The sequence below is a fragment of the Temnothorax americanus genome, unplaced genomic scaffold (assembly GCF_048541705.1).
Source record: "Temnothorax americanus isolate GAGA-0224 unplaced genomic scaffold, ASM4854170v1 Scaffold84, whole genome shotgun sequence".
Lineage (NCBI taxonomy): Eukaryota > Metazoa > Arthropoda > Insecta > Hymenoptera > Formicidae > Temnothorax > Temnothorax americanus.
Window position 1 is genome coordinate 382,501 of NW_027509807.1, and position 25,336 is coordinate 407,836.

Here is a 25,336-nt window from a genome sequence, read left to right on the forward strand (position 1 = left end):
ATGAGCTCACAAGAAAGATAATACTATATTATGTTTCACGTTCAGGGCCGAACGTTGTCTGTGTGATTCTGAATTTTATCTCTCTCGTGAATTCACAATTACTCCACAGGCCGATTTACGTTTTTTTAACGTATAACGTAATAATCTAAAATACAGTTTTAGAAAAGGAAGGGAAAAGAAAAGGAGTATAAAATCGGCATTCGTAGAACGTATAAATCCCTGAGAATTCGATTGCCGAAGAGAATCGTGAGTGGGCGGTGCGTGCGTTCTCTAGAAAGAATTATAATCTGGTGAGTTAGGTGCATCGCTACGTCATGATTGGATAAGAGGTGAGCCTGAGTCTTGAAAGAACCCCCCCAAAAAAAGAAAAAGATATATTCCAGCTTTATGTATTCTTCGACATTCTCTCACTCCGACCGTTTTCCAATTGGCGGAAGATCCATGGCAAGAAAGATTCTAACGAAAGTCTTATTCTATATAAGTCCATTATGAGTCTATGCATTTCTACCAATTAATGCGGATTAACTTTAATCTCGATTTAATTTACTTCTTATCTTTTCCTAATTTTCGTACAGCTAGAAAAGAATGAAAAATAAGTTAAACGTTAAACCGACATTAAAGTTAATCTGCATTGGTAGAAATGGATATTAGAGCGACGAATTAATGGTTGAGCGTACAAACACGTACGTACGCTTAAAAAGCGGTTTTTCAAAAAAGAAAAAATTATTATACCTTCATTATTATATATAGTCAAAAAGGAACATATAACTGTCTGAGTGACGGGTTATCTAGATATAGATCCCGTACTTGCCTGAAATAAATATTATTGATTGATAATCTTAGGGCCACTTCGATCAACTATCGAACCGGTACCTCGATAAACGCAAGAACAGCACGATCATACAATGTCATACATGAATCGCTTGGTTCGCCATCTCGTGTACATATGGAAGCTGGCCGATATTTTCGTTGTTATCCATTAGCGGAAAAAGGCACGCGAAAAGTGGGTAATGGTCGGTCAGTCACGGCCGATCGATTTTCTGTTCTGCTCCCCTTTTTTATTTCGTTATCCCTGCGTCACGATCACGTTTTGGTACGATCTAAGCGCTTTCCAGTTCATGTCAGAAAAACATGATCTGCAGGAAACATGATCTTTATTTTCCAGCTCGAGCGACACGTAAAAAGTGCGCGCGAGGCGTCCGCGTCCGTCGGTTACGCGACGATCAGAAAAGAATCGGGCGAAGGTAGGCATCGACGTCTCCATATAGGGCGCTAACCGAAGCCGGTGGAAGGCCTTTTAGATCCTAACCTGGGCCACTCGAAACCTCTTACGGGATGGCCTTGACCTCGCGTTGAGTTTGGGAGAGCCGAAGGTTTAAAGTCGTGCTAGTTTCGACGACGCATTAAAAGCGATCACGAAATAACGGATAAGATTTTCTGACCTTTTCAATATCTCATGTTAAAGCATGAAAAGCTTCTTATTTTCAACTACATCTTATTTCATGTATTTTACTATACACGATAGTGCGATAAATAATGTATAAAATGTAAGAAATAAAGCGATTGTAAAGAATATTGTATCGAGATAAACTGAATAAAACTGATCGTTAGAGCACGCGATCTCTATATTTCACTCTTGGCACTGAATCTATTTTGTGGGACACAATTTGCGCGGATGATTGAGACAAATCAGTCACATCAGTACGGCTGGTGCACCGGCAGTGCAACAGGTCGTCCCACGTGCTCAAACTCGACGAAGTTGCGCGAAAGAAGAAGGGGAGATGACGATCCTCGAGAATCCGAGGAACGTGATTATAAACATAAACAATTTGCCAATCGTTTTCCGGGAAAATTAAGGTGAAGTATGCGTCCGAGCGACGAGCATATCTCGTTCGTTCGAAAGTATATCGTCACGTTTCTCGAAAGCCGACGTGAAAGCCGACGCGATGGCATAACGATAACGCGATCCGTCCTTGCCCAGAGCGAAATGAAATGCGTGATCCGGGCGCGCGACCGGGCATACTAACTAGATCGTTAGTATTTTTCATCGCGCACGTGGCGGCGGCTTCGGTGAATTCGAGATCATTTGCATTCGACGACGATTTTGCGCGTCCTGTTCGCCGTTTACGTCCTTCGAGCGCGCAGCCGGAGTCGCATATTAAGCGATCCCGGTGATTGAACCAGTCGAGTCCAGTCGCGAAAGATCACTTGATGGAATAAACACGACGCGTCAAAACGCCTTTCAATCTTTAAAAATAACAATAATAATCAGATTGCAAATTGATTCAAAGTGTTTGTTAATGTGTCTCTAGTAAAATAGTGATTCTCAAAGATAGAGAAAGACTGCACTGTTAAATTTGTATAGTGTCAAATTATACTTTATTTGAATCATTTTTAACCATTTCTATATTCCTACACTGTAAATATTAAAGGATGAAATTTCAACTAATACCTTGAGGTAGATAACATTTTGATATTTTTAATTATCATGTGTGTCAAAATTTATTTTAAAACAAAATAGTATTATTTTAACTTTATGATATACTGAATATAGGAGTAGTGGCGATAGAAATGATTAAAAATGACTCAAATTGAGTAGAATTTAACTTCGAATTTAATAGTGTAGTAAGTCGCTGCTTTTATTCAGTATGTCGTTAATTTAAAAATAATGTTAATTTAACTAAACCAATGGAGTTAAAATAATATTGTTTTGTTAAAATAATAAATTTCGACACACATGGTAGTTAAAAATAACAAAATGTTATCTAACTCAAAGTATTTTGGTTTAAAAATTTTATCCTTTAATATTCAATAGAGCGATTAACAAAAAGGAGTTTTTATTTAATTTTCTCATCAATTTCTTTCCAACTTTATAGATCTTAACTTTTGTATTTTAATCTAAATTCGTAATAATTATTATTATAATTATTAAGAAAACCGGAGGCGATGCAAATCAAACGATTCTTCATCAACGCGGTTTGATCGTGGTCACCTTGTCGCAACGTGGTCATGGCCTCTACCGATTGGGGATAGTGGTCAGGATCGCCCCCCTTCCACTTCACTTTTACCTATATCTACGATATTCCTTTGACAGTAAAAAAATGAAGCAATTGCGGACTGGTATAAAGCTGTTTATTTATGCTGTTATCACTCGGATTTCGATTATCATACGTTTGTTCATTCAAACCATCGGCGCGTTTGATTGAGATACCGATCGCGATCGCGCATGCCGATACGCGAATCACTCTCGCGATGCTGAGTAATATATATCACACGGCGGGAGGGGGGAAATTCTCTGCCATTCCATAATTGTATGCCATTAAACGTGGATGCTGAGCGAGCAATTGACGAACGCTGATATGCAAATGATCCGCGATCCGACACGCAACAACGACAAGTAGAAAATCTCTTTGACTACTTATAATGATCTCTTTCATGACCATTTAATGCATCATTTAATAAATGCGATTACTCAGAATTGAGGGTAATTTAATTTAGTTCAATTTTGTTTAAAAATTAACTTATAATTTAGTTTAGACTTACAATTAGTTTAAAAGAGCGCGACTGTATTTTTTCAAAAATCGTTAAAGTTATCAGGATAAATCTCGATAAGAAATAAAAATTTTGTTTTTGTGGCTAAAAATTTCAGATCTTGCATTTTACAAGGAAATATAATTTGAAACAGATAAACTATAGTAAAGTTGCAAATTCAAGTTTCGGAGGCTGAATCGATCGTTTCCACCTCTAACGTCAAAGATACGATGTAATTTTATTACTGCAAATTTTTGTATTCTTTTGGTCTTCATACTTTGCTCCATCATAATTCTATCATAATATTTCTCCGTCATAAATCCATCATAATTATTAGCAATTAAAAGACTCGATCCATAAAAGATCCTACAGTCGTATTTTACGAATACAAAATTAGTGAATGTTGACCTTTTACGCTATGAAAAGATAGCTAGATTGCTAGATATAATGTCATATTTTGTTAAAAAGGCAAATTCATTGCATTTATTTCGTCTTAACGTCAAGCTTAAGCAATGCTTAAGCAATGCTTATTAAGCTTGACGTTAAGACGAAATAAATGCTTAAGCAATGCTTATTAAGCTTGACGTTAAGACGAAATAAATGGCTACGTAATTTTTTCCTCTATTTCTATTATAGCTAAAGCTAGCTATATAATATGTGGAAGGGGGCAAGCAATTACTGTTCTGGGTTAATTCCTTGAGATTTCTGATGTGTTTATAGGGCGTAGCATTAAGCAACGTACGGGCTCTCTTTCTCTCTCTTTCTCTGAAGGCAAAATAAAAGATTGGATGGGATATCAGGCCGATATTTCTAACCGATACATTTCCTCCATGCTTTGCAATCGAGAGCATGATTATCGCGCGGCGCACACTCGCCGTTTCTAAATGCCACATTTGTTTAGCGAGTAACAGGGCCGGTTTCACCAAGGCACTTTTGAATTCGGAAACAATATGTATTGTTACATAATAATAGAAGTAAAATAATACTCTCTCCGCATATGTATCAATATTTTAATATAACATAATAGATAATGACAGATATGATTTGCATATTCTGATATAATCCAATACGGTCTATGCCGATACCAGTTAAAACTGCACTCAATTGCACATGAAAGACGTGTATACTTCTACGCTGTTATTAAAATAATCTAATATCCATTATTTTGACGTCAAACAGAACGATTTAAACGGCACGTTAAATGAGATTTATGGCGTAACACAGAGCGCAATGTAATGTGAAAGTTATTTTATCGCGGTTATTTTATCTCTTGTACTTTATAATTAAATATCTGCAGGATCATTGCATGTTATATATATTTCAAACAAACGCATATCTATTTTAACACGGTGTTCTCCACTTGTAAGTCGCAGCTCCATTGGATCAAAATTGATCGAAGTGGCCTAAGCGGCCCTGTTCACGGATCACAGTGCCAGGCACACCATGCCAGCGGCACTAATCGCTTATCGCTCGGTGAAACCGCACCTGTGCGACCATGGCACAAACATTCGACGATCTTTCTTCTAACGAACTGTCCTCCACGTCGCGAGAAACGCGAAAGTCCGAAAACGCGAACGCGCGAGAGAACATCACCTGTGCGGGTGAAGAGGCATTGAAGTCACTACGCGGCGAGAATCGCACACGGTGGTCCAATCGCGCAGCAGATTTTCTCTTTTCTCCGTACTCCCCCGTTGTTTTTAACCAAAAATATGTATTCGATATGACGCTGTGCCCTACTTTACTTGATATCTGAAGGCTGTACATTCGAAGATGAAGACGAGACATTTAACGTTGAACAAGCGCGTCGAGAATATGAATGTACGGTCTGTATTACTGGCATGTCCGTTAAATATAATTACTCACACTGTTGAAAATAGTTTGATTTGGCTCTTGAAAAATTAATTTTCCTGCAGAGACGTAAGACGTGAAATTGACATACCGATATAAATAAATCTCTTGCTCTCGTTCTTAATTATTTGCGTTTTAAAATCATGATTGTGCAAGAAAAGAATCTGTTGTTTGATGGAATTTTTTTATAATTTTAAGATCTAGATATTCTTGCTCTTTCAATGTAATAACACAATTATATTAAATTATTCGATATAATAACAATTTAATTACACACGCAATAAACAAAGATATAACATTACGTATTTTAAACAATTAATTAAATAGTTACTTTTTTAATGTTTGCTTTTAAAATCTGTTTTTGGAAATCTGCTTCGGAATATTTTGTAAACCATTTTCAGGTTTTTAAAATGTTTACTAGATTTGCTAAAATATTTCTAGACAAAGCGTCTGTAATAATCAATGAATTAAAAAAAAAACGATCCTGCTGCATCGTGCAAATGTAGAAAAGACGCGATTAGAGCCCTCACCTGCCTCGCTCTCTCATCGGATCAACGCGATGACTCCCGGGCCGACGGCGCACCGCCTGACTGACATCCCGACCGACATCGGAGCGGCACGCGTGTACGCACTTTTTTAGCCGAGCAGCGATTCGCGGAAACTGCGTTTCAGGAGCCCGCGACGACGCGAACGTCCCGTCGCAATCGCACGCGCGATCCGCGTCGAGCGCGTGCGCGATAGATCCCCCTCCGCCGTTTAATCGACACCCGACTCCGATCGCTTTCCCTCCCCCTACGCCCCACGCGTGATCGAGCCCTTCCTTTCGTTTCTCCGCTGTCCGCCGTGCCACCTTTCCCGTCCTCGCAACTATCGTCGGTGCTCTTACGACCTTTCCAGGGAAGACATTGGGGTATATAATATAGGGGATATCATTGAGTGTGTGTGTGTGTGTGGTAAAAATGAAAACAGAGGATAGATGTGAAAACGGAAGTGAAAGCAGACGCAGAATGAAAATGATCTTCCGCATGTATATATATAAATAAAGTTGTATTATCATACTTGTACGGAATATACACGGACTGACCGCTTTGCTTGACAGGATTAGTGAATTAAATTAATGCATTTAGTGACAGTTTAAGTTTCGGCCTGATTCTCTGATCGGTCTAATTACGAGTCACAAAATTAGAAACGTTGATGGAAGTTCGACGGTTGCGTCGGCTGGGCCGTCGAATAAACCATCCCCGGTGGTTGCTGATGGGTCATCGCGTGGCTCTGGTGCTGATGGAACTCAGGAGCACCATGCGGCCCGTTCAACCTCACCCGTTTCGCGTTCTGCCCGTGATTGTGATCGCCATTACCTTGCTGCTGTTGGTTCTGCTGTTGCTGTTTCACGAATACTCGGATGAGCGACAAGGCGACGTTCAAAAAATCAGTTCAATCCTCAACTACCATATAGCGACGGAGCTTAGACAGCGGCAAAGTGGGCTTCACTCGCCTTGCCACTGCGGCGGTCATACACGGGGCCGTTTGAACAATCGAAATCATATATTTTCTTTTAATATAGAAGATATATAATTATAAATAGATACTTATTTGGATATTACAAACTATGTCTGTGTATTAAAGTGGTTATCTTATTATAGTAGTTGCGGCTTAAACCATATAAAGTATATCATAATAAATGCTCTCAATAGATCTCGGAGGTAATTACCGTTTGTTGCTGATTTTGCCTCGCTTTGTTTTCAGTCTTTTCTTCAGTATCATCATCCGTAAGAAATTCTCTCTTGGGATAAGGGATAGGGCACCCGGCAAATATGCTGAGATTTTCACGTTAAATTCAATTTAGTAAGATTATTAGGAAAAAATATATATATATAAATTATTGCGATGTGTAAAAATATAGAAATAGATTCATACTCCTGTGTTGGCAGTGGCTCCTCTTGGAAGTAGGCATCCTGCATAGAATGCTCTGATGTAATACGCTTGTTCGGATCCATCATCAGTAGTTTTTGTAACTAAAAACAGTAAGCACAATAAGAATCATCAGTTTGTCCGACATGCTACTAAATTCGTATATTCCTTTTTTTCATGCGACATACCAAATTAAATGCCTTGCTATCAGGTTTGATCTTATGCCGGTCCATATATTTAGTAAGTGAACAATTTGCATAACTAAAAGTAAAAGAATCAATATTTAAAGATTTCGAATAAAATGTCGATCAAGTTGTGTTTTAAGCTGACAAACTCACTTGGATCTTTTAAAATCTCTAAGTAATGTGGGATGCTCTGGCATCTTTTTGATATCCTCCCAATCTTTTTCCAATGGGAATCCCATCACATTGAATATCCTAAATAAAAGTTAGTTTACATTATTCTCCGTAGTATTCAAAGCAAATGTAAAATTGTGTTAAATTCTCACCTATCTAGCTGATCATGATGATATGGATTACTAGTTTTAATATCTTCTTGTCTACAATGAAATATAGGTTCGGATGTTAAAAGTTCCGCGAATATGCAGCCGATAGCCCATATATCTGCAGCAGACAGAATAAAATATTTAGTACAATTTTGTACAAGAATAATGTTTATTACTAGAAATGTGTGGTAAAATATAAATATAGACGGACCTATAGCTTTCGTGTAATGTCTGGCACCTAGAAGTAATTCCGGAGCTCTATACCAAAATGTAACTACAACGGGATCTAAATCTGCTAAAGGTTTGAGAGGAGCATTAAATAACCTAGCAAAGCCCATGTCGGCAATTTTCACACGTCCCCGCTCATTTCCTTCACCCATTACTAAAATATTTGCTGGTTTCTGAAATAAAGAAAAGTGACATCTTATTGCACGATCTGTAAATGTAATAAAAATGTAGTAGAAAGAAGGAAACGTCTAATAATGCCAACAACAATTACCAAATCTCTATGAAGTACCCAATTGGAATGTAAATAATGAATACCATCTAAAATTTGATATAATAAGGATTTGACCATGCCTTTTGGTACCATTACTGGTTTCTTATTAGCTTTCGCCGCTCTATGAAATTTTATTATATGCTGCAAGTAACATATTCAAGCATTATTATATAAGATATCTTAATGCCCAAAAATATTTTGTTTTTCAATTGGAATTATAAACATACCCATAGATCATGCTCAGCGAAGTCAAACAGCAACCAAACTTTACGGTCGTTATGAGAGAGAAAGACACGAATAAGGGTAATGACATTGACATGCTTTAGTTCCCTGAGTAACTGGAATAGAAGAAAATAAATCAAATTTCCCCGTTATACCTTGCAGATGAACGTTTCTCGCATCGTTTAAGAGCAATGTGGCAACTCACAGCAATTTCTCGACATGCAGACATCGAAAGTCCTGTACCCTCAATTTGCTTAAGGCCAAAGTCTTTTGTATCAGGCCGAGACTTTAGTTCGCTATCTGAAACCCTGTTCCCAACATTGAAAATCACAATGCAATTGATTTAACCAGTTCAGATATCCAAATTGGATTAATGTTAATTTCTACTAATGCGGATTAACTTTGATCTCGGTTTAACTTACCCAGACAACCAAGTCTGTCTGATATATCATATGATGTCGGCAGAACGTCAACAGAAGTATAACAAAGTCTGCTGATATAATCAGACAGCGGCAGAAATCGAACAGATCCTGTTGGAACCGTTCAGGCTCTGTGAGCTGTTCTCTGCTGCCTGATTATGTTAGCAGACTCTGCTGGCAGAACATAAACTGAATGCGGATACAATTCATGTCAGTCTGCCGATATGTCTGATCAAATCTATTATCAATGTGCCGACAAACTGCTATCATTTTGCTTACTGGGTTGATTTTTTTTCTAATTCTTACAACTAGAAAAAAGTAAGTAAAACCGAGATTAAAATTAACCTCCATTGGTAGAAATGGAATAATTGATATAGGCAGATTTATATAAAGAGGCAATAATCAGATATTGTTTAAATATTTCAAGAAAAAGATTATGGATGCGTCAAAACAATGTTGATTTACGTTTATGTGCTTGCGTTACCCATTTAAAACTTTAATGCAGCACATAAGTTGAAAATTAGCGATTGCATTGACGACAATCTTTATATTAGGCAAATGGGACGAGCTAAATCAAGAATCAGACAACCGCATTGAACGCTAAACGCAAGCTCGGGCAAGGTAAACGGTAAATATATATAAGATGCGTTCCATTTGGGCGCTCACGCGCTGTAAGCATCGCTCTATCTTCGTTTGATATTCGATGTGCAACGAAGATAGAATGATGCTTACACAGTGGCTTACAGCGCGTGAGCGCCCAAATGGAACGCACTCTATTCTCTCGCATTCGAGAAATCTTGAATAAAAGACGATCGATAAAGTAAGGACAGCGGGTGCTTTTACACGGAAGAAAATTCAACTCCAATGTAGATACGGAGGCGCTTCGGAGAACGCGAACCGATATCTCGTATTAATCTGAGGAAACCGCGCGATTGAACTATTAAACGGAAATCAATCGAGACGAATAGGATTAAGGAGGTTTCGCAGAGTGATCAAAAGTCAGGTTAGGGAGACTAACCCTTCTTTCCTACGGGCTTTGTATACGTGCCCGTAAGTACCCCTCCCGACCTTGCAACCCTCGAACTCGAACAGATCCTCGACCTTCGTGCGGTCTTTCTGCGTCTTCATCTTAAATTCATAATCCATCATGTTTAGCGTTATCAGAACAATTATCAACTATAAACCGACATTTTTTTATTACGCGTGTGCATACACACTACACACGAGCTCCGAGGGCACACTCTACTACACCCCACACTACCGCCTACCGCATACCGCACGCCGCACACTACGCACGTCAGAGACTTCGAACATGCTCCGAACAACTCCGACAGTCCGACGACGGCGACGACTCCGACGTCTCACTCCGAGACGGTGGGTGCCAGTGCCTGGATGCTACGTGCTACCACAACTGTGGTAGGTGGTGCTACGCTACTGGCGGGACAGCTCGTTCTTGCGCATGCGTATCGGAAACGCACAAAATAAAGTACAAAAGTCATATTATAAAACTCTGATTCTTTATTACGATTGGTTCTTTCCTTTAGTTCTCAGCTGGATCTAAGTGCAGAGAGCAATGAAGAATCGCTGAGCGCTTATCGAGCCGCTTTTCCTTTGCTAAACCCAGCCGAAGATCGTCGTCGCGATTGCAGACAGCCACTCGCAGCGACTCCGGTGCTTGGAGTTTTATGGAGGATTCACACCGCGTCCGATGTTCGACGTACGACGATCCGACATCCAATAGGAAATTTTTGTCTCTAATAATAAATTCTGTTATTGGATGTCGGATCGTCGTACGTCGAACATCGGACGCAGTGTGAATCCTCCATAATAATAAATTATGTTATGGAGGATTCACATTGCGTCCGATCACGTCCGATGTTCGACGTACGACGATCCGACATCCAATAACAGAATTTATTATTATATAGAGACAAAAATTTCCTATTGGATGTCGGATCGTCGTACGTCGAACATCGGACGCAGTGTGAATCCTCCATATTGAATGTCGGATCGTCGTACGTCGAACATTGGACGCAGTGTGAATCCTCCATAATAGACCAATCAGAAATTTTTATATCGAGACACGATAGTGCTTCAAGTATACGCCCCGTGTATCTTTACGCAAGCCGGAGAGTTATTGCGAGTACCCGGGATTATCGGATCTCAATAACGGCTCGAGTAGGCCTATATATATTATATAGTTTGAGTTTGAATTATAGAATAAAGGCTCAGTCACAATGAGAAAAATAAGGAATAAGATAAAGGAATAAGGAATAAAGGAATGTCGCATCTCACTTCTGCAGTACACGTACATTAAAGTGAAATACAACATGCCTTATTCCTTATTCCTTTATCTTATTCTATATTTTTCTCATTGTGACTGAGCCCTAAAAGTGTTTTTATTTTTTCTCTACGTGTCCTACAAGCGGCCGAGATACTGCAAACTTCGATTAAGAAATTAACTCTGTATCCGTTGGCGATGTGAACAATGCCCCATTCTTAATTGATCTTAAATATAAAATCGGACTATATGAATATTGCTTTAGAACCAGCAAATCCAAACTCGCGTGGATAGATTAAAAAAAAACGGAGCTACCAGCTGGCGCGATCATAATTAAGCGCAGAGAATTGTCTGCACCTGGTAGTTCTTATCCTGTATTACTCCAAATTAGATGTCGGGGAATATATATCGAGGGAAATATTATTATAATATATAATATAATATATTAATTAATATATTTAATATTACTCTTTTTTGTTGCACAAATTTTTCGGTTCAACTTTTTACTGAATCTTAGAATATGCATGGCAGTGGGGTTGCTAATTTTTTTGCAAATCTAAAATAAAAATTTAATAAATTAAAATGGCGGATTTAATTAATATAGCAGCCAAATTGGAAAGATATTAACTGTGGCTTATATTTATATGTAAAATTTTATATCTAAGGGTTTTTTAGGTTTCTGATTTTCAAAATATAAAATGGCGGATATCTAATATCGAGGAAATTTTTGCTACTTTTTAATGAAAAAGTCTCACTCTTTTCAGGAGTTTTAAATATAAATACTTCAAAAATATAAGTTAAAAATATAAATATTTTTCAAAATTATTACCAGAGAATCTTTTTGCAAAGTGTCAAATTCCGATTGTAATAAAATTTTATTTTAGAGGTGATATACATGAATTTTTAAAAATTATCAGTAGTAGGGCTAAAAACGGAAAAATAATTACATATTTATGTTATTCATGTACACATATAATTTTAAGTCTTAAAGGAACATAACGATACCAAATATGTTACACAAACCATATTTGAAATATGTAAAAACACAAAAAGAAACAGATGTTCTCATATAGGAACACTATATATGCAACAAAGAATTAAAATCAATTTTTACGTTTGCTTACTTTTTACTTTTTTTCATAAATATTCCTACCAATAGTTTTTTTCTTTTCTACCATTTTTCATTTCTTTTCTCTGAAGATTCTGTAATATATCTTACAATATATAAAATATATACATGATTGCTCTGGTGAAAAAATTTCTCAGAATTTTTCATATTATGAATTAGAATTATCATTAAAATTTTAAGACTTTCACAGAATGATCAGAATTTTTCAGAAAAACTCAAACAAAATAATAAAATATTTCAGAATTTTCCCGCCAACACATCTTTATAGAAATCATCTGAATAAATATGAGAAAATCTGCGCAATTTATCAGAAATTTTCATATACGCGGATACTAAAATATTCCGAAAACTCTCCAATTATTTCTAAAAATATTTCTCATAAATTAGAATTCTTAGAAAATTTCTGAGAAAATATGAGAAATTTTGTTCACCAAAGAGTGAGGCCTAATGGTGGCTGCTGGTGCTTGCTTTACTGCGCATGTCCTAGTATCTCCCAACGTTGCTCCGAAATATTCCGAATCAGCCAGCCGCCAGCCGCTCGTATCGCGCCGCAGTCCATCGCAGTTCGTCGTAATTGGACGTCGCATCAGTTGTTTGCGGTCGCTCGCTCTATCCTGATGTTGACTCATAGGCTCTCGAAGATGTGCGGTACGATATAAATTGCGCGTGCGAGCCCGTTGATTAAACATCGCGCATCGTTGCGCAATCCTGCGGTGAGCCCGGCGGCGCCATCCTCCAGCAGTCCTCATTCCGGTAGCCGCACACTGAATTTATGGCATCATCCGACTCAGCACAATTGAGCGACGAGTGAATTTGCATAACGAATCGATTCCGCGCTCGATGCTGCCTCAACTGCGAAGGCCACGTTAATTATCGCGACGATATCATCGTGCAGCGTGTGAGTTCCAATTCGATCGCGCGCATCGCGCGCACTCCGATTTTATCTCATTCCTCATTTCCATCTCGATGTAATTGAACTTATATCACGCTTTCAATATTTTCTCCAACATTTCGACGTTATTCTGTTGCGCGGCACGCATTTCGTATTTTTGTGATAATAATTAAATAAAATTCTCTGAAAAAGATTCTGCGAATTTTATACGTGTACAATATTTTTCAAGCCAATTATTTAATTACTTTTCAGTTTTAAAATCAGATATAGATTAGCGCCTTTTCAAAAGCTTTATCTGTATGATTTTTCTTACGTATCTCGTATTGTCTTATTTATATTATATCTCGTTCAGAGATATATACGCGCTCCAACAGTCTTGACCTTTATTATAATGCATTAATATAAAAGCCTTGTCTATTTTATCTTACATTACTCTGGTGAAAAAATTTCTTATATTTTCTCATACATTTTTTAAGAATTTCTTAGATACTTTCAGAAATAATTGGACAAGAATTTTTGAACTATTTCAATATCTATATGTGTAAAAATTTATGGGATTTTCTCATATTTATTCACATTTCTAAAAAAGTTTGTAGGCGGGAAAAATCTGAAATATTTTATTATTATTTTGTCTGAGTTTTTCTATAGAAAACGTTCTAGTTCGTATAGAAAATCTAAGAAAGTCTTAAAATTTTTATAAAAATTCTAATTAATAATATGAAAAGTTTTGAGATATCTTTCCACCAGGATATTCCGGATAAGAGGCGTTATTGCGTAGCGATCAATAATGCACCAACATATTTCTACAAATGAACAGAAAACTTACGGACGTGACGAAAGACACGTATATTTATCATAGACATAATACAGTGAATCGGCTTCCATATGTTGATTTAACCGTACTTTTCAATAGCATATATTAGATGAGCTTAAAAATTGCTATTATTAATGGTTGTGATTTAAGCTCGCAAGTATTCCGAGAGACAGTTTATAAGAAAAATAAACGATTAAGGGGGTATAATTTATAAGGTAGACGTTATCCTATCCTTTTTATGCTTCTTATACTGACGATTTGTAATTCAAGACTCGTCGCGCTATCATAATTACTTTGATAATTGTGCCGCGTGGAAGGAACGAGTGCCAGTTACTGCGCCGTTTAAGGCCACCCAAGTCATGAATTTTTCGCCGTTTTACATTTTCTTGTAAACGTAAAAGTTGGCTCCAAGTTTCCATCTTCATTACATAGAAGTAAAAAAAGAACATTCTTATATATTTACATATATGAAGTAATGTTGATTTGAATATATTCGTCTTGATTAAAGATTAATTTTTTCCGTGTGGAGCAAAAAGCGCGTCTTTTTTCAATGTTCATTGTTTTTTATCAGTTTATTTTATTTCAATAATTTTAAGTATATAAACACATTTTTCTATTTTTTTAGAGTTTGTGTTTTTTTCATGGAAAGTCACATATCGATTCAAGTTTGAATCCAAGTATTTATTATACAAAGAAACATACGAACATGCAATACACGGTATGCAAAGTTACAGTTGCATTTAAAATAGCTCTTCGGAATAATTTCTGTCGACAATAGACACTTGAGCACTCGCGTACTCGAAACGTGCTTTTCCAAAGTTCGATTACCAAACTAGTTTAGAGTCAAGTATAATAGACATATATTATGAAACTCTTCAGAATGGATTCCGATCGGAATTGTTCCGTTTTCCCTAGAAAACACAATACAATTCTAAGAAATAACTATGCATATTATTGCAATTACGATCGGAATCCATCCCGAAAAGTTCTATAAATACACGTATATCCTGTTCTTTTTAATTTCTGGATATTTAACGCTATACATCATTTCTCTCATTTTCGGAATATCAGAGCGATTCTCTTTTATTTAAGAGAAAAGAAAAAAGGAAGAGAAGACGAAGATTATCGATAAACGTGGAATCATGTGTTGCATGATTTAATATCTTTGGAAGATTGTCGCAGCTGCATGCAGAAAATGTGGATGATACACGTGTGTTGCATAAACTTCGCAGAAACGATTAATAATCAATGCTAATAGTCGATTACATTTTATGTAATCAAATATAAAAAGTCGTAAGAAATCTCGTAAGGAAAAAAAACCTGCAACCTGTCGCCAGCGGTCTCGTCGAGCGAAAATATCGCTTCGAGTAATAAGAAATGGAAATCGTTCTTTAACACCGAGAGCAAAATATCGACGCAATTTTTCCTGAACGAAAACAATTAGATGACTCGGTTACCGATTATCACGCTTTATATATATATTCACCAGAGTGTTATTGCTATACGCATGACCGCTATGTGTATGTTCTCGCTTTGATTTCTGATTTATGCAAGAGACAGCAGCGACTTAACGCGATCAGTTAACACACGCACTTCAGCTTTGCGAAATGTCTTCGTTTTCGGAGCGATACACGCATATAATTATACTACGTATTCATGACACTACATGCAAATGCTAATTTCATCTGTCAGAATCGGCTATCGCTAAATCGAAGCATCCCTGTTGCAGGCCGCCGTCGTCCGATCTGGTTCAGGAGTCTCCTCCCTACCAGAGCGTCTCGCTGATTAGCATAACAGACAGAGAGTACGTACAGAGTGGACATCCGGGAAGTGTGACCCCGAAGACCTAGTGATCGAATCCGACGACCAGGTTCTTTTTTTACCGCCTGGTGTTTTCCATCAGCCGCGCGAACGAGCAATCAATATGGATCGAGTGTACGTGGACAAAGAAACCGGCGAGGATCTGATTCATTCGGTTTACGATTGTGATATTTGCCGTTCAACCGATTCGACGACGATAAACGATGCGGAGACTGGGGAGCCAGAAGTCAGTCTCATGGATCACGACACGGTCACATGTCATCTCAAAAAAGTGCCATTTCAGGTAATTGAAGAACATTCGTTTCCTTCTCCAAAAAAACTCATTTTTGTAAATATTCCTGACTTGAAGCTTAGAATACTTTGTCTTGTATTTTTACTCTATCGCATGTATATACAAGGTGTAACAAAAAAGATGTCCGGTACTTTAAGGATAGGTAAGTCACACATCAAAATGATGAAAAAAGTTCCTATCAACACAGATCCCCTAAAATGATCTTTACGGAGATTCCTGCCAAGTTATGGGCATTAAAACTTTTGACCTTAAATTTGTTGTTAAAATTATTAAATTAATACAAACAATGCAACGTAACTTCGAACATCTTTAATTTTTGTAATTGTTCTGACAACTTAAAACGATTCTGTTCAAAGGAGACGGTTTATTTCGATCTAACTGGCCATTTATTAATATAATACTTAAATACACAACGTTTCGACTATGGTTTATGGTTCTTATCAACCGTAAACTAACAATAATACAATAAACAAGTCATAAATTTAAAACGTGGCTAGTCTACGAAACATCCTCATCAGAAAAACTGATAATAAAAATTATCAGAGTTTTATTATCAGTTCTTCTAATAAAGATGTTTTGTAGAATAGCCACATTTTATGACTTAAAATTTATGACTTAATTTACTTGATAAGGACTACAAACCATGGTCGAAACGTTATGTATTTGAGTATTATATATATTATAATAAATAGCAGTTGTGGGCCGAATTAAACTGTCTCCTTTGTTAATTATTACCAGCGAAGAAAAAGTTTGCCTGTGGCGTATTCTGTTCGTTAATAAATCGAGTTTAAGTTGTAATGTCTGTAACATGGTAGGGGGTCATTTATAAACCTATGTTAATGGCAACTTTTTTCATCATTTTGATGTGTATTACTCTTGAAGCAGCGGACACCGTTTTATTGTTACACCTTATAGTTTATTGCCACTTTCCACTGGAAACATCCTATATGTATATATATGTAGATATAAATAATATTATAAAATTATCAAATAACGTTAACAAATTTGTTTGTAAGAGCCAGGCGCGGTAATTAGAGTGCGCTATATAATTTAAGCTGGTGCTAGACCATGCGCGATTCGTGGTTCGCGATTCGCGATTCGCCATTCGCGCCGATTCGCCAGCGGAGCGGTTTTTTGACGAAATCAATGAGATGAATTTCATCTCTTTGATTTCATCAAAAAACTGCTCCGCTGGCGAATCGGCGCGAATGGGCGAATCACGAATCGCGCATAGTCTAGCGCCAGCTTTATAATACTATATTACGCTGAGAATGGTCCAAAGAAAGGGTCGAAACGTACGCTAATCTTATTGGTCTAAAGTCTAGATTATAATAAATTACATAGCGCACTAATTATCGCGCCTGGCTTTTATTGCCAAATATGTTGTTTATTTAACTTTTATTTAATTTTATTTTTTATTTAAAAGAGCCTATATACATACACTGCCGTCGGAAAGTTCTCGGACACTTGCATGCTTTATTTAGCAGAATTGTATATACAGAGAATGTTTGTAAATATTGTTTTTTATAATGTATTTGTGAGTTATTTTTGTGCTCTTTTGCTCGTCATTTGCTATTCATGAAAGAGATACACCTGAGAAATTACATGGGCAATTAGTTTGAGTACACTTATATACAAAAATTTCTTATATTTACTTACTTGGATGAATAAATCGTCGTAAATAAAAGTTAATTAAGTTAATTTAAGAAGACACACTACAATTAAGAATCGCATACGAAAGAAATTTTTTTGAATAAGCTTGTGCCGCGTGTAGTCGCAATCACATCTAATCGCAATCTCAACTGATTGCCTATGTAATCACATTGTATATCTCTTCCGTGAATAGCAAATGATGAGCACAAAAAAGCACAAAAATAATAATTCACGAATACATTACAAAAAATAATGTTTATAAACATTTTGTATGTACAATTTTGCTAAATAAGGCCAAGTGTCTGGGAACTTTCCGACGGTAGTGTATTCCGACGGTAATAAGTTTTATATATATATATATATATATATATATATATATAATTTATTATTATAAAATTAATTTACCTAATGTACAAAATGAAATATAAGATACATACATTGTATAACACAATTATATGATTTGACTGTGAATTTGCGTTCAATGACTACTAAAATGAACAAATTATCTACAGATACCGAAAGAAGTGAAGGAAAAGACATCGAAAAAACGCCATCATATGGAGCTGGAGCCAGTTCCAGCGGGTGCTTCTTTTGGCCAGATAAATCCCATCTGTTTGTTTTTACCGGCAATCATCTACTTCCGCTGGTTCCTCGCTTTGTTGATGCTCTTCGAGGTATTATTAATATTAAAAATTTGAAAATTTTTTCGTAAAAACAACTGAAATTTGACACTTTATAACTGCTTTCATGCATTAAAGGTCGTTCTGCACGTGTGGGCACACCACAAGAACAAGAGCCTGAAAAATGCCAATGTGTACTTCCGTTCACCATTCCATGACATCTCTGCCGAGTTCTGCGCTCTCTGCCAGAACGAAACGTGCATGAATCGTGTCGGGAAGATGCACCAGATTCGAATGCACAAATTTCTGCGACAATGCAACTACATGAAGAGAGTTGTGACGTGACTCGAGCGAAGCAAGTGTATCTGGCGATATCCTAAGCGTCATGGAATTTTAAAATAATAACGATATTATAAATTTGTTACTTTACAAAAGTTGTTCTACATAAAATAACTATTATTTTATATACAACAGTTATATGTAACTTGTTACATATATTATATATATTATGGCTGTTATATTTTTATTCTTCTTTGGTGATATTTGGCGAGCGATTAAAATCTATTTTCATGTTAAGTTTTGTATCCCCCATATAACGTATAAAACTTAAGACATACGCATGTACTTATTTCTAAGAGTTGCAAGGTTGCAAGTTTTTTAGGAATTGAGAATGTTATAACATACCAAATATGAAGAAAAACAATTTTATATTGTCCCTTTTTGTATTACAGTCTTGTAAAAAGGTTTTCATTAAAATTTTTTTAGTCAGGATTCACAAATATAAAATAAATGATTATGTAAAGCTTCTGCTTTCTTCCTGCAACCAGACCAAATTACAATGCTAAACGGAGAATTATATTAACTTTTGCCTCTTACAATATATATTGAAATAAATTCGGTTATATGTATCTTTACTCACACATGTTCGATAGCATAGATAAAATACACCTTTGCGTCCGCTGATTTATTTCGATTATGAAAATTTATTCTGATAAGAATTAAAACTGAGCGTTCAACTAACAAGATCGGATTAAATGCGTTAATTCAATTGATTCCATTATCGTAACGCTAGAATTTCTCTGGCCGCAATTTTGCAAATTGCGTTAAAATCTGTAGCGACATGAAGTCTCCAAAAACGGCATCTGTGCCAAATCAGTGCAGAATAATTCGGACTTTGTATTCCATGAAAGATACGAGCTACGGCACGACCTGTGAACTTGGTATCCCTATAATGTGTTATCAAACTGCGGACATCATTTGCAATCTGTTGCTCGTTCATCAGTTTGTTCTGTAAAAAGGTAAAACGATAAATGTATCTTCAATTTTAATTGTTTCTACATCGAAAATTGTTAACTGATTTTACGATTGAAAAACATACTTGAAAATTGATATCGAGATTATTTAAAGAATCCGATTGGAAGTATTCTCTGATAGTGTCTTTGAGCTCCTCCGATCTCTTCGTAATATCGTCGTCCAAGACCGAGCAATGTTTGATTGACGACACACTGATTTTATCGAGCGCAGAGGATATAAGCTCGAGTTGCTGCAAACACGAAGATTCCTGAGATTGAGTGCGTGCGATCAATGCATCGAGTGCCTCATCTAGTTCGACGTCTGTGAGATCGCCCGGTGCTTTCACTCGTAAACCGAGTTTATCGTATTTTACAGATATAGCCGAACGTTTCATCTTCCCAACAGCTGCAAAACACATTCATGTAATATTTCATATATAAATACGTTCCAAAAAAGGTGGAAATTTTTCTCTAAAGTAAAAAGAATGTAGGACTCTTACCTCCTGTCTTCCATTCTAAACTCTTGAGATGACTTTTTACTACGCCGCTGTCCCATCCGATAGCTGATGCAACGTCAATCACCGGGAATTCTATGATATTGCTCTTTTCATGTGAAATACCGTTTTTCGTGTCCAGTGCTATTGCCATCGCGAGCGGTGGAGACTAAAATCAAAATCGTTTCCAATATTTTTTATTTTTATATTAGGTATTCTTTTTTCATAATAAAATCTTTTTACTAATCTTCTATATTGTGCTGCTTTTAGAAGAGTATTTTCTGTAGAATTTAGAGAAAAATCACACAAATCACTATCATTAATGTTATTAACATTACTATTTCGAAAAAGATCTTACAGATTGCGCGGCTTGTTTGAGAGCTTGTGGTCCTTTGTAACTTGAAACCCGCGCTCGAATGTACACGGATGATAGCACGGTAACGAATTTTTTGGGGTGTAGTTCGAGATAGCACAACAATGTCGAAATCGTTTCCTGCGTGATGTCAAGGGCTTGAACAGTTTCGTCAATCGGAAGAGCAACTTCGTGACCGGGACATCTTTGGCCAGAACTTTTCTCGTTGATTTTTGCACAAGAACAAGGAATGAAAATTCTTTGAAGTAAATGTCTAATCGTATGCCTGTCGACACCATTCGCGTGTATGTGTCTACGCAACTCCCATTTATCGCTGTCTTGCTGTTTAAAAAACAATGAATTAGATTAATAAAAGGAAATGAGTGAGAAATAGAGTTTCTCGTAGAGTAATCTTAGATACGATACCGTAGGATTCAAGAACAAATGACAATGTGCTGCGATATTGTCTCTTCCAGCACGGCCGACCTCTTGTACATATCCTTCGAAGGTGCCAGGCATATTGTAATGAATAACGGCTCGTATGTCCGGTTTATTGATGCCCATCCCGAATGCGATAGTGGCAACCACAATTTTAATTTTCCCGTTCATAAATTCATTTTGCACAATTTTGCGCCTGTGAGGTGTCATACCGGCGTGGTAGGCCTCAGCTATTGTGGATATCTTCACGTTCGGTTTCTCAGGATTCCGCGGATCCTGTCAATAAATATAGATATTTAATAGAAATCTATCTCCTATATTCAACAGAAATTGTACTTAAGTTCTTTTTACGCGAGTGATGTAAAAAACCTAATTTATCTCATCTTATGTGCAAAAATGTTTATGTTCCTTGCTCCTACTATTATAATACGGTACGATTGCAGTGAAAGACTAGAGGTTTTAATATTTACCTGCAGCGATACTCTTAACAATCCTGCGATTCTTGCACACTCCTCCCTACGGATGCAGTAAACTATTACAGAATCACATTCGCGGAACCTCTCGCTTTTCAACAACGCGATCAGAGCTTGGTCCTTGTTCTCGTCCTTGGATACCGTTAGGACGAGATTCCTTGGCAAGGGCATGTCCGATATGACGCCAGCCATGCCGTCGTGTATGTCTAGATGCCTTATTATACTTTCCGCTGTCGCTTTTGTAGCAGTCGCTGTGAGTCCCAACAGCGTTTTCACCTTTAATTTTTCCTTGAGCACCCGGCAAACCATTAGATAGGAAGGTCGGAAGTTGTGCGACCACTGGGAGATGCAGTGGGCCTCATCAATGCAGACAAACGCGATTGGCGGTAGCTGCCTGAGAAGAACGCCGAAACCGGTAGATTTCTCGCCGGCTACCACCGCTTCTGGTGATACTAGGAGGATATTTACTTTGCCATCCTTCACCGATTGCATCACCTGTTCCATTACTTTCGGCGTCTGGCTGGTATGCAGGCACGCAGCGGACAGAAACTGAGGTACGCCCGTCACTTGGTCGTCCATCAGGGACACTAAAGGCGAAATTACTAGAGTGATACAACCAGAACGTCGAGCGTACAAATACGCCGGTAATTGATAACACAGAGACTTCCCAGAGCCAGTCGATAGCGTCACCAGGGTAGATTGGCCAGACAGGATTCTCATCACTGCTTTTTCTTGGCCAGCTCTGAAGCTTTCGTGACCAAACATGCGTAACGCCTCGAAGATTTCCATGGGAGTTTCGATTAGACTACCATCTTCATTCGCAGCGTACAACGGATCAATCGCTTCCATTTGAGGCGGCAATAATCTGGACACCAATTCCTGTGGCACTTTGTGCCCTACAGTTAATGTATCATCACTCTTCTCATCGAAATCCGCAAAGTCATCGCTGAGTAATTTCGTCATGTCTTCTTCATCCTGCAAAGTCTTCGTGGTAGAATAGGATGGTCTCTCGGGAAGTCGCTCAATTTTGTGACTGTGAGCGACAATGGCATTCTCATTCGCCATCTTTTCGGCTTCCTCCAGAGTCGGAAAGTTCGACGAGTCGTCGACTTCTTCCAAAGGTATAAGATCGTCGCCCCTGGAAGCTGGACAGTTCCTAGCAAAATGCCCGGACTCGCCACATTTGAAGCACGTCGTGCCATTTTTATCAATCAAGTCGGCCGCGTCCAGATTGCTCTCACTAGATGCCAACTCTTTCTTCCTCTGTTTCCACTGATTCCTCTTATGTTTGGCCAAATTAAAGCTCTTCTTACCGCGCACAAATACTTTTTTCTTCAAATTTATCCTGACGAAATTATCGTTCATCGTCCCGGCAGCCATTTTCTTCTCCAGCTTCTTCTTTGCGGTCAATTTACATTTGTCATTATCATTGTCTCTCTCAATTTCGTTTTTACTACACTTATCTCTATGCAATAAATTAAAACTCCTATCGGCATAGGAAGTCAGCTTAAATGAATCGCTATCGATGTCATTAGATCCAGTGATTGTAGAATCGGAATCGATACGAATACATCGTCGTTTTGCGGGACAACCGTCTTCATCGCTCAGTCGTTTTTTGAAGTTTCTGATGCGTTTATTATTCTTGTGCTCTTCCTCAGACTCACTATTACATATGAAATCTTCTTCATCAGAAAGAGAGACCTGGAGCGACGAGGCGGAATGCACAGTGGGCGCCAAGTTCTTCGGAGAATAAATGCTAGATTCCATGGACTCTATTCCAGAATCACTAGTGCCCGACAGCCTCTGAGGGTTGATCGTCATCACTTCCAAATTACTGTCTCTCGCGCATCGATCCAGCCAGCCTGGATTCAAATTACGGCTTACGCTAGTCACATGGCCGTCGGCCAGTTGTTGGACAGCATTAATGGAGTGTGGCACAACCGGCTTGTTTTTCTCAAATGTCACCTTCATTGATTCGCCAAATATAGGCTTTGTCTCATCACCCACCACATCAAAGCCATCCTTGCTGTCTGCATCCAACCGGTCGACGCTCGACCTGCTTAGAATACTATTCTCGGATTTGTTCCTTATTTTGGCCGATGACAACGATTTTCTCGGGTTTCGCTTACTAAACGTCGAACTCTCAAACTTGTTCCTGGATAGTTGGAAGGAGGAGGATCTACCAATCAGCAGGGCTGGCTTCTTCTTCGACGCCTGTTCTTTATTCTTGCTCAGATGGCTGCCCCAGGCTCCTTCAATGTTCATTGAATTCAGCTGGTTGAAGGAACCTTCAATTTCTGTCAAACATTTGCTATCGTGAGGATCTATGTTCTCTGTGTCTTTTGTGGCTTTTTCTGGGCTCAGATTCTTCTGATTGGTTCCCAGCTTTCGAGGTGATTTATTCGTGATATTGTCTTGCATATCATCGCAGAAAGTAATGTCCGTAAGAGTTTCTTCGAGCGCCCGTGTTTTCAGTTTCCAATACATCTTGTACGCCTCCTTGATAGATACATCTGCTACTTTTATATCGTTCTAGAATTTACAGAAAAGTGAGATGGTAGATATAACCGCAACGCTGTGATATGTGTATACACATTGCACGATAATGCGATATCGATAATTTTCATTGATGATGTAACAAACATATGTAAAGACCCTAGATACTCGACAGTCGTAATTTTTTCATTTATATCTCCTTAAAACTAAACGCAATTATACAATTCTGAGTTTGATCTGTCTAATGTAAAGCTTGTGCAAATATAAATACGAAAACATCAGACAGCTGCACTTAAATATCAAACAGCTGTACCGATTATGACAGAAACGTGAGCTAGCACGAGAGGGGCAACGTACCTTGTTAGGTTTGCGTCCGTATTTTTCCATAAAATCGCTCTCCCATTGTTTCACACGCAGCTTATTCTTCAAGTATCTAGTTTTAAAAATGGGATCCTCGAAGAGCTCCATGTTATCGAAAATACAAAATTTAAACGAACACGTACCGCGTTCGATCAGGCACGTATTCGAGGTTAGATTGACCTGCCTGCTGATCTCTCCCGCGTAAATAGTTGACGGGTGAATGCACCGTATAAAGGCCAAAGGGCCGTACACACTGCACACGGAATAGTATAACCAGTAAAAATAAAGCGATAAGTGAACCAACCAATCGCAGCCGAGAATTTAAAAATGGTGATCTGGCGTTTTCGATAATTTTTGTTTGCGATTGGTCAATTCGCTTGCTGCTTTAAATCTTATTGGTTACACATTTCCGTGTGTGATTGCAGAAATATTTAAACACCTGCTGCAGGTAGAATTTTCATCATACGGTTGCATGTGATTATCCGAAATATAATATAAACTTTTCGGTAATTCCTAGTAAAAAAATTTCTCGTATTTTCTCAGAAATTTCTTAAGAATTTTTAATATTTTACATAAAAAATTATGAAAAAAATATTCTGAAAAAATTTCTCAGATACTTTCAGAAGTAATTGGATAAGGATTTTTTGAATATTTCAGTATCTGTATACATGAAAATTTCTGATAAATTACGCCGATTTTCTCTTATTCAGATTTCTACAAAGATGTATTGGCGAGAAAAATCTGAAATATTTTATTATTATTTTGTCTGTTTTTCTGAAAAACGTACGTTTCTATTCATATAAAAAATCTGAGAAAATCTTAAAATTCGGAGAAAATCCTAAACTTTTCATAGAAATCCTGATTAATAATCTGAAAAATTCTGAGACATTTCTCCAACAGGGAGATTTTTCGCGGAAATGTCACTTTCCAAAAATAAGCAAATTTGTGCGGCTACATTCTATTGAATTCAGTCATTCGAGCTTTTCGTTACGAA

General features: G+C 37.5%; 4 protein-coding genes and 1 long non-coding RNA gene across 8 annotated transcripts in view; 2 read left to right on the forward strand and 3 right to left on the reverse strand.

The window, feature by feature from the left end:
* Form3 (FH2 domain-containing protein formin 3) overlaps positions 1-6,259 on the reverse strand; it is a 43,643-nt gene extending 37,384 nt beyond the window's left edge. For both annotated transcript variants that reach the window (XM_077424403.1, XM_077424402.1), the window contains exon 1: positions 5,910-6,259. The gene's annotated coding sequence lies outside the window, so the exon portion shown is untranslated. The remainder of the gene's footprint in view (positions 1-5,909) is intronic.
* Positions 6,260-6,407: 148 nt separating this feature from the next.
* Positions 6,408-10,243, reverse strand: Cdk8 (cyclin-dependent kinase 8). 2 transcript variants are annotated; one of them, XM_077424411.1, is made up of 11 exons: positions 9,954-10,237; positions 8,722-8,824; positions 8,522-8,632; positions 8,295-8,435; positions 8,007-8,196; positions 7,799-7,913; positions 7,629-7,727; positions 7,479-7,551; positions 7,297-7,394; positions 7,091-7,196; positions 6,408-6,762 (listed from the first exon to the last, which is right to left on the reverse strand). In XM_077424411.1, the coding sequence occupies exons 1-11, from the start codon at positions 10,082-10,084 to the stop codon at positions 6,562-6,564; spliced, it is 1,368 nt and encodes a 455-aa protein (XP_077280537.1). In that variant the 5' UTR covers positions 10,085-10,237; the 3' UTR covers positions 6,408-6,561. The 2 variants fall into 2 exon arrangements, with proteins under 2 accessions (XP_077280537.1, XP_077280538.1); XM_077424412.1 differs by having other exon boundaries at positions 6,750-6,881; positions 9,954-10,243.
* On the forward strand, positions 10,083-10,728 carry LOC143907575 (uncharacterized). The gene is made up of 3 exons (XR_013259893.1): positions 10,083-10,091; positions 10,163-10,351; positions 10,480-10,728. It is a non-coding gene; the product is annotated as an uncharacterized LOC143907575 (long non-coding RNA).
* A 2,150-nt stretch (positions 10,729-12,878) lies between these two features.
* On the forward strand, positions 12,879-19,239 carry LOC143907569 (uncharacterized). Its single transcript, XM_077424414.1, has 4 exons — positions 12,879-13,243; positions 15,781-16,155; positions 18,330-18,491; positions 18,576-19,239. Exons 2-4 carry the CDS (start codon positions 15,976-15,978, stop codon positions 18,780-18,782), a joined length of 549 nt encoding a protein of 182 aa, XP_077280540.1. The 5' UTR covers positions 12,879-13,243; positions 15,781-15,975; the 3' UTR covers positions 18,783-19,239.
* Recq4 (RecQ4 helicase) lies at positions 19,126-24,555 on the reverse strand. Of its 2 annotated transcripts, XR_013259890.1 has the most exons (8): positions 24,340-24,555; positions 21,484-24,018; positions 21,002-21,289; positions 20,582-20,917; positions 20,230-20,392; positions 19,816-20,135; positions 19,357-19,725; positions 19,126-19,254 (listed from the first exon to the last, which is right to left on the reverse strand). XR_013259890.1 is itself a non-coding variant. In XM_077424413.1 (7 exons), exons 1-7 carry the CDS (start codon positions 24,448-24,450, stop codon positions 19,495-19,497), a joined length of 3,984 nt encoding a protein of 1,327 aa, XP_077280539.1. In that variant the 5' UTR covers positions 24,451-24,555; the 3' UTR covers positions 19,126-19,494. The 2 variants fall into 2 exon arrangements, 1 of the variants encoding a protein (XP_077280539.1); XM_077424413.1 differs by having other exon boundaries at positions 19,126-19,725.
* Positions 24,556-25,336: the final 781 nt, after the last annotated feature.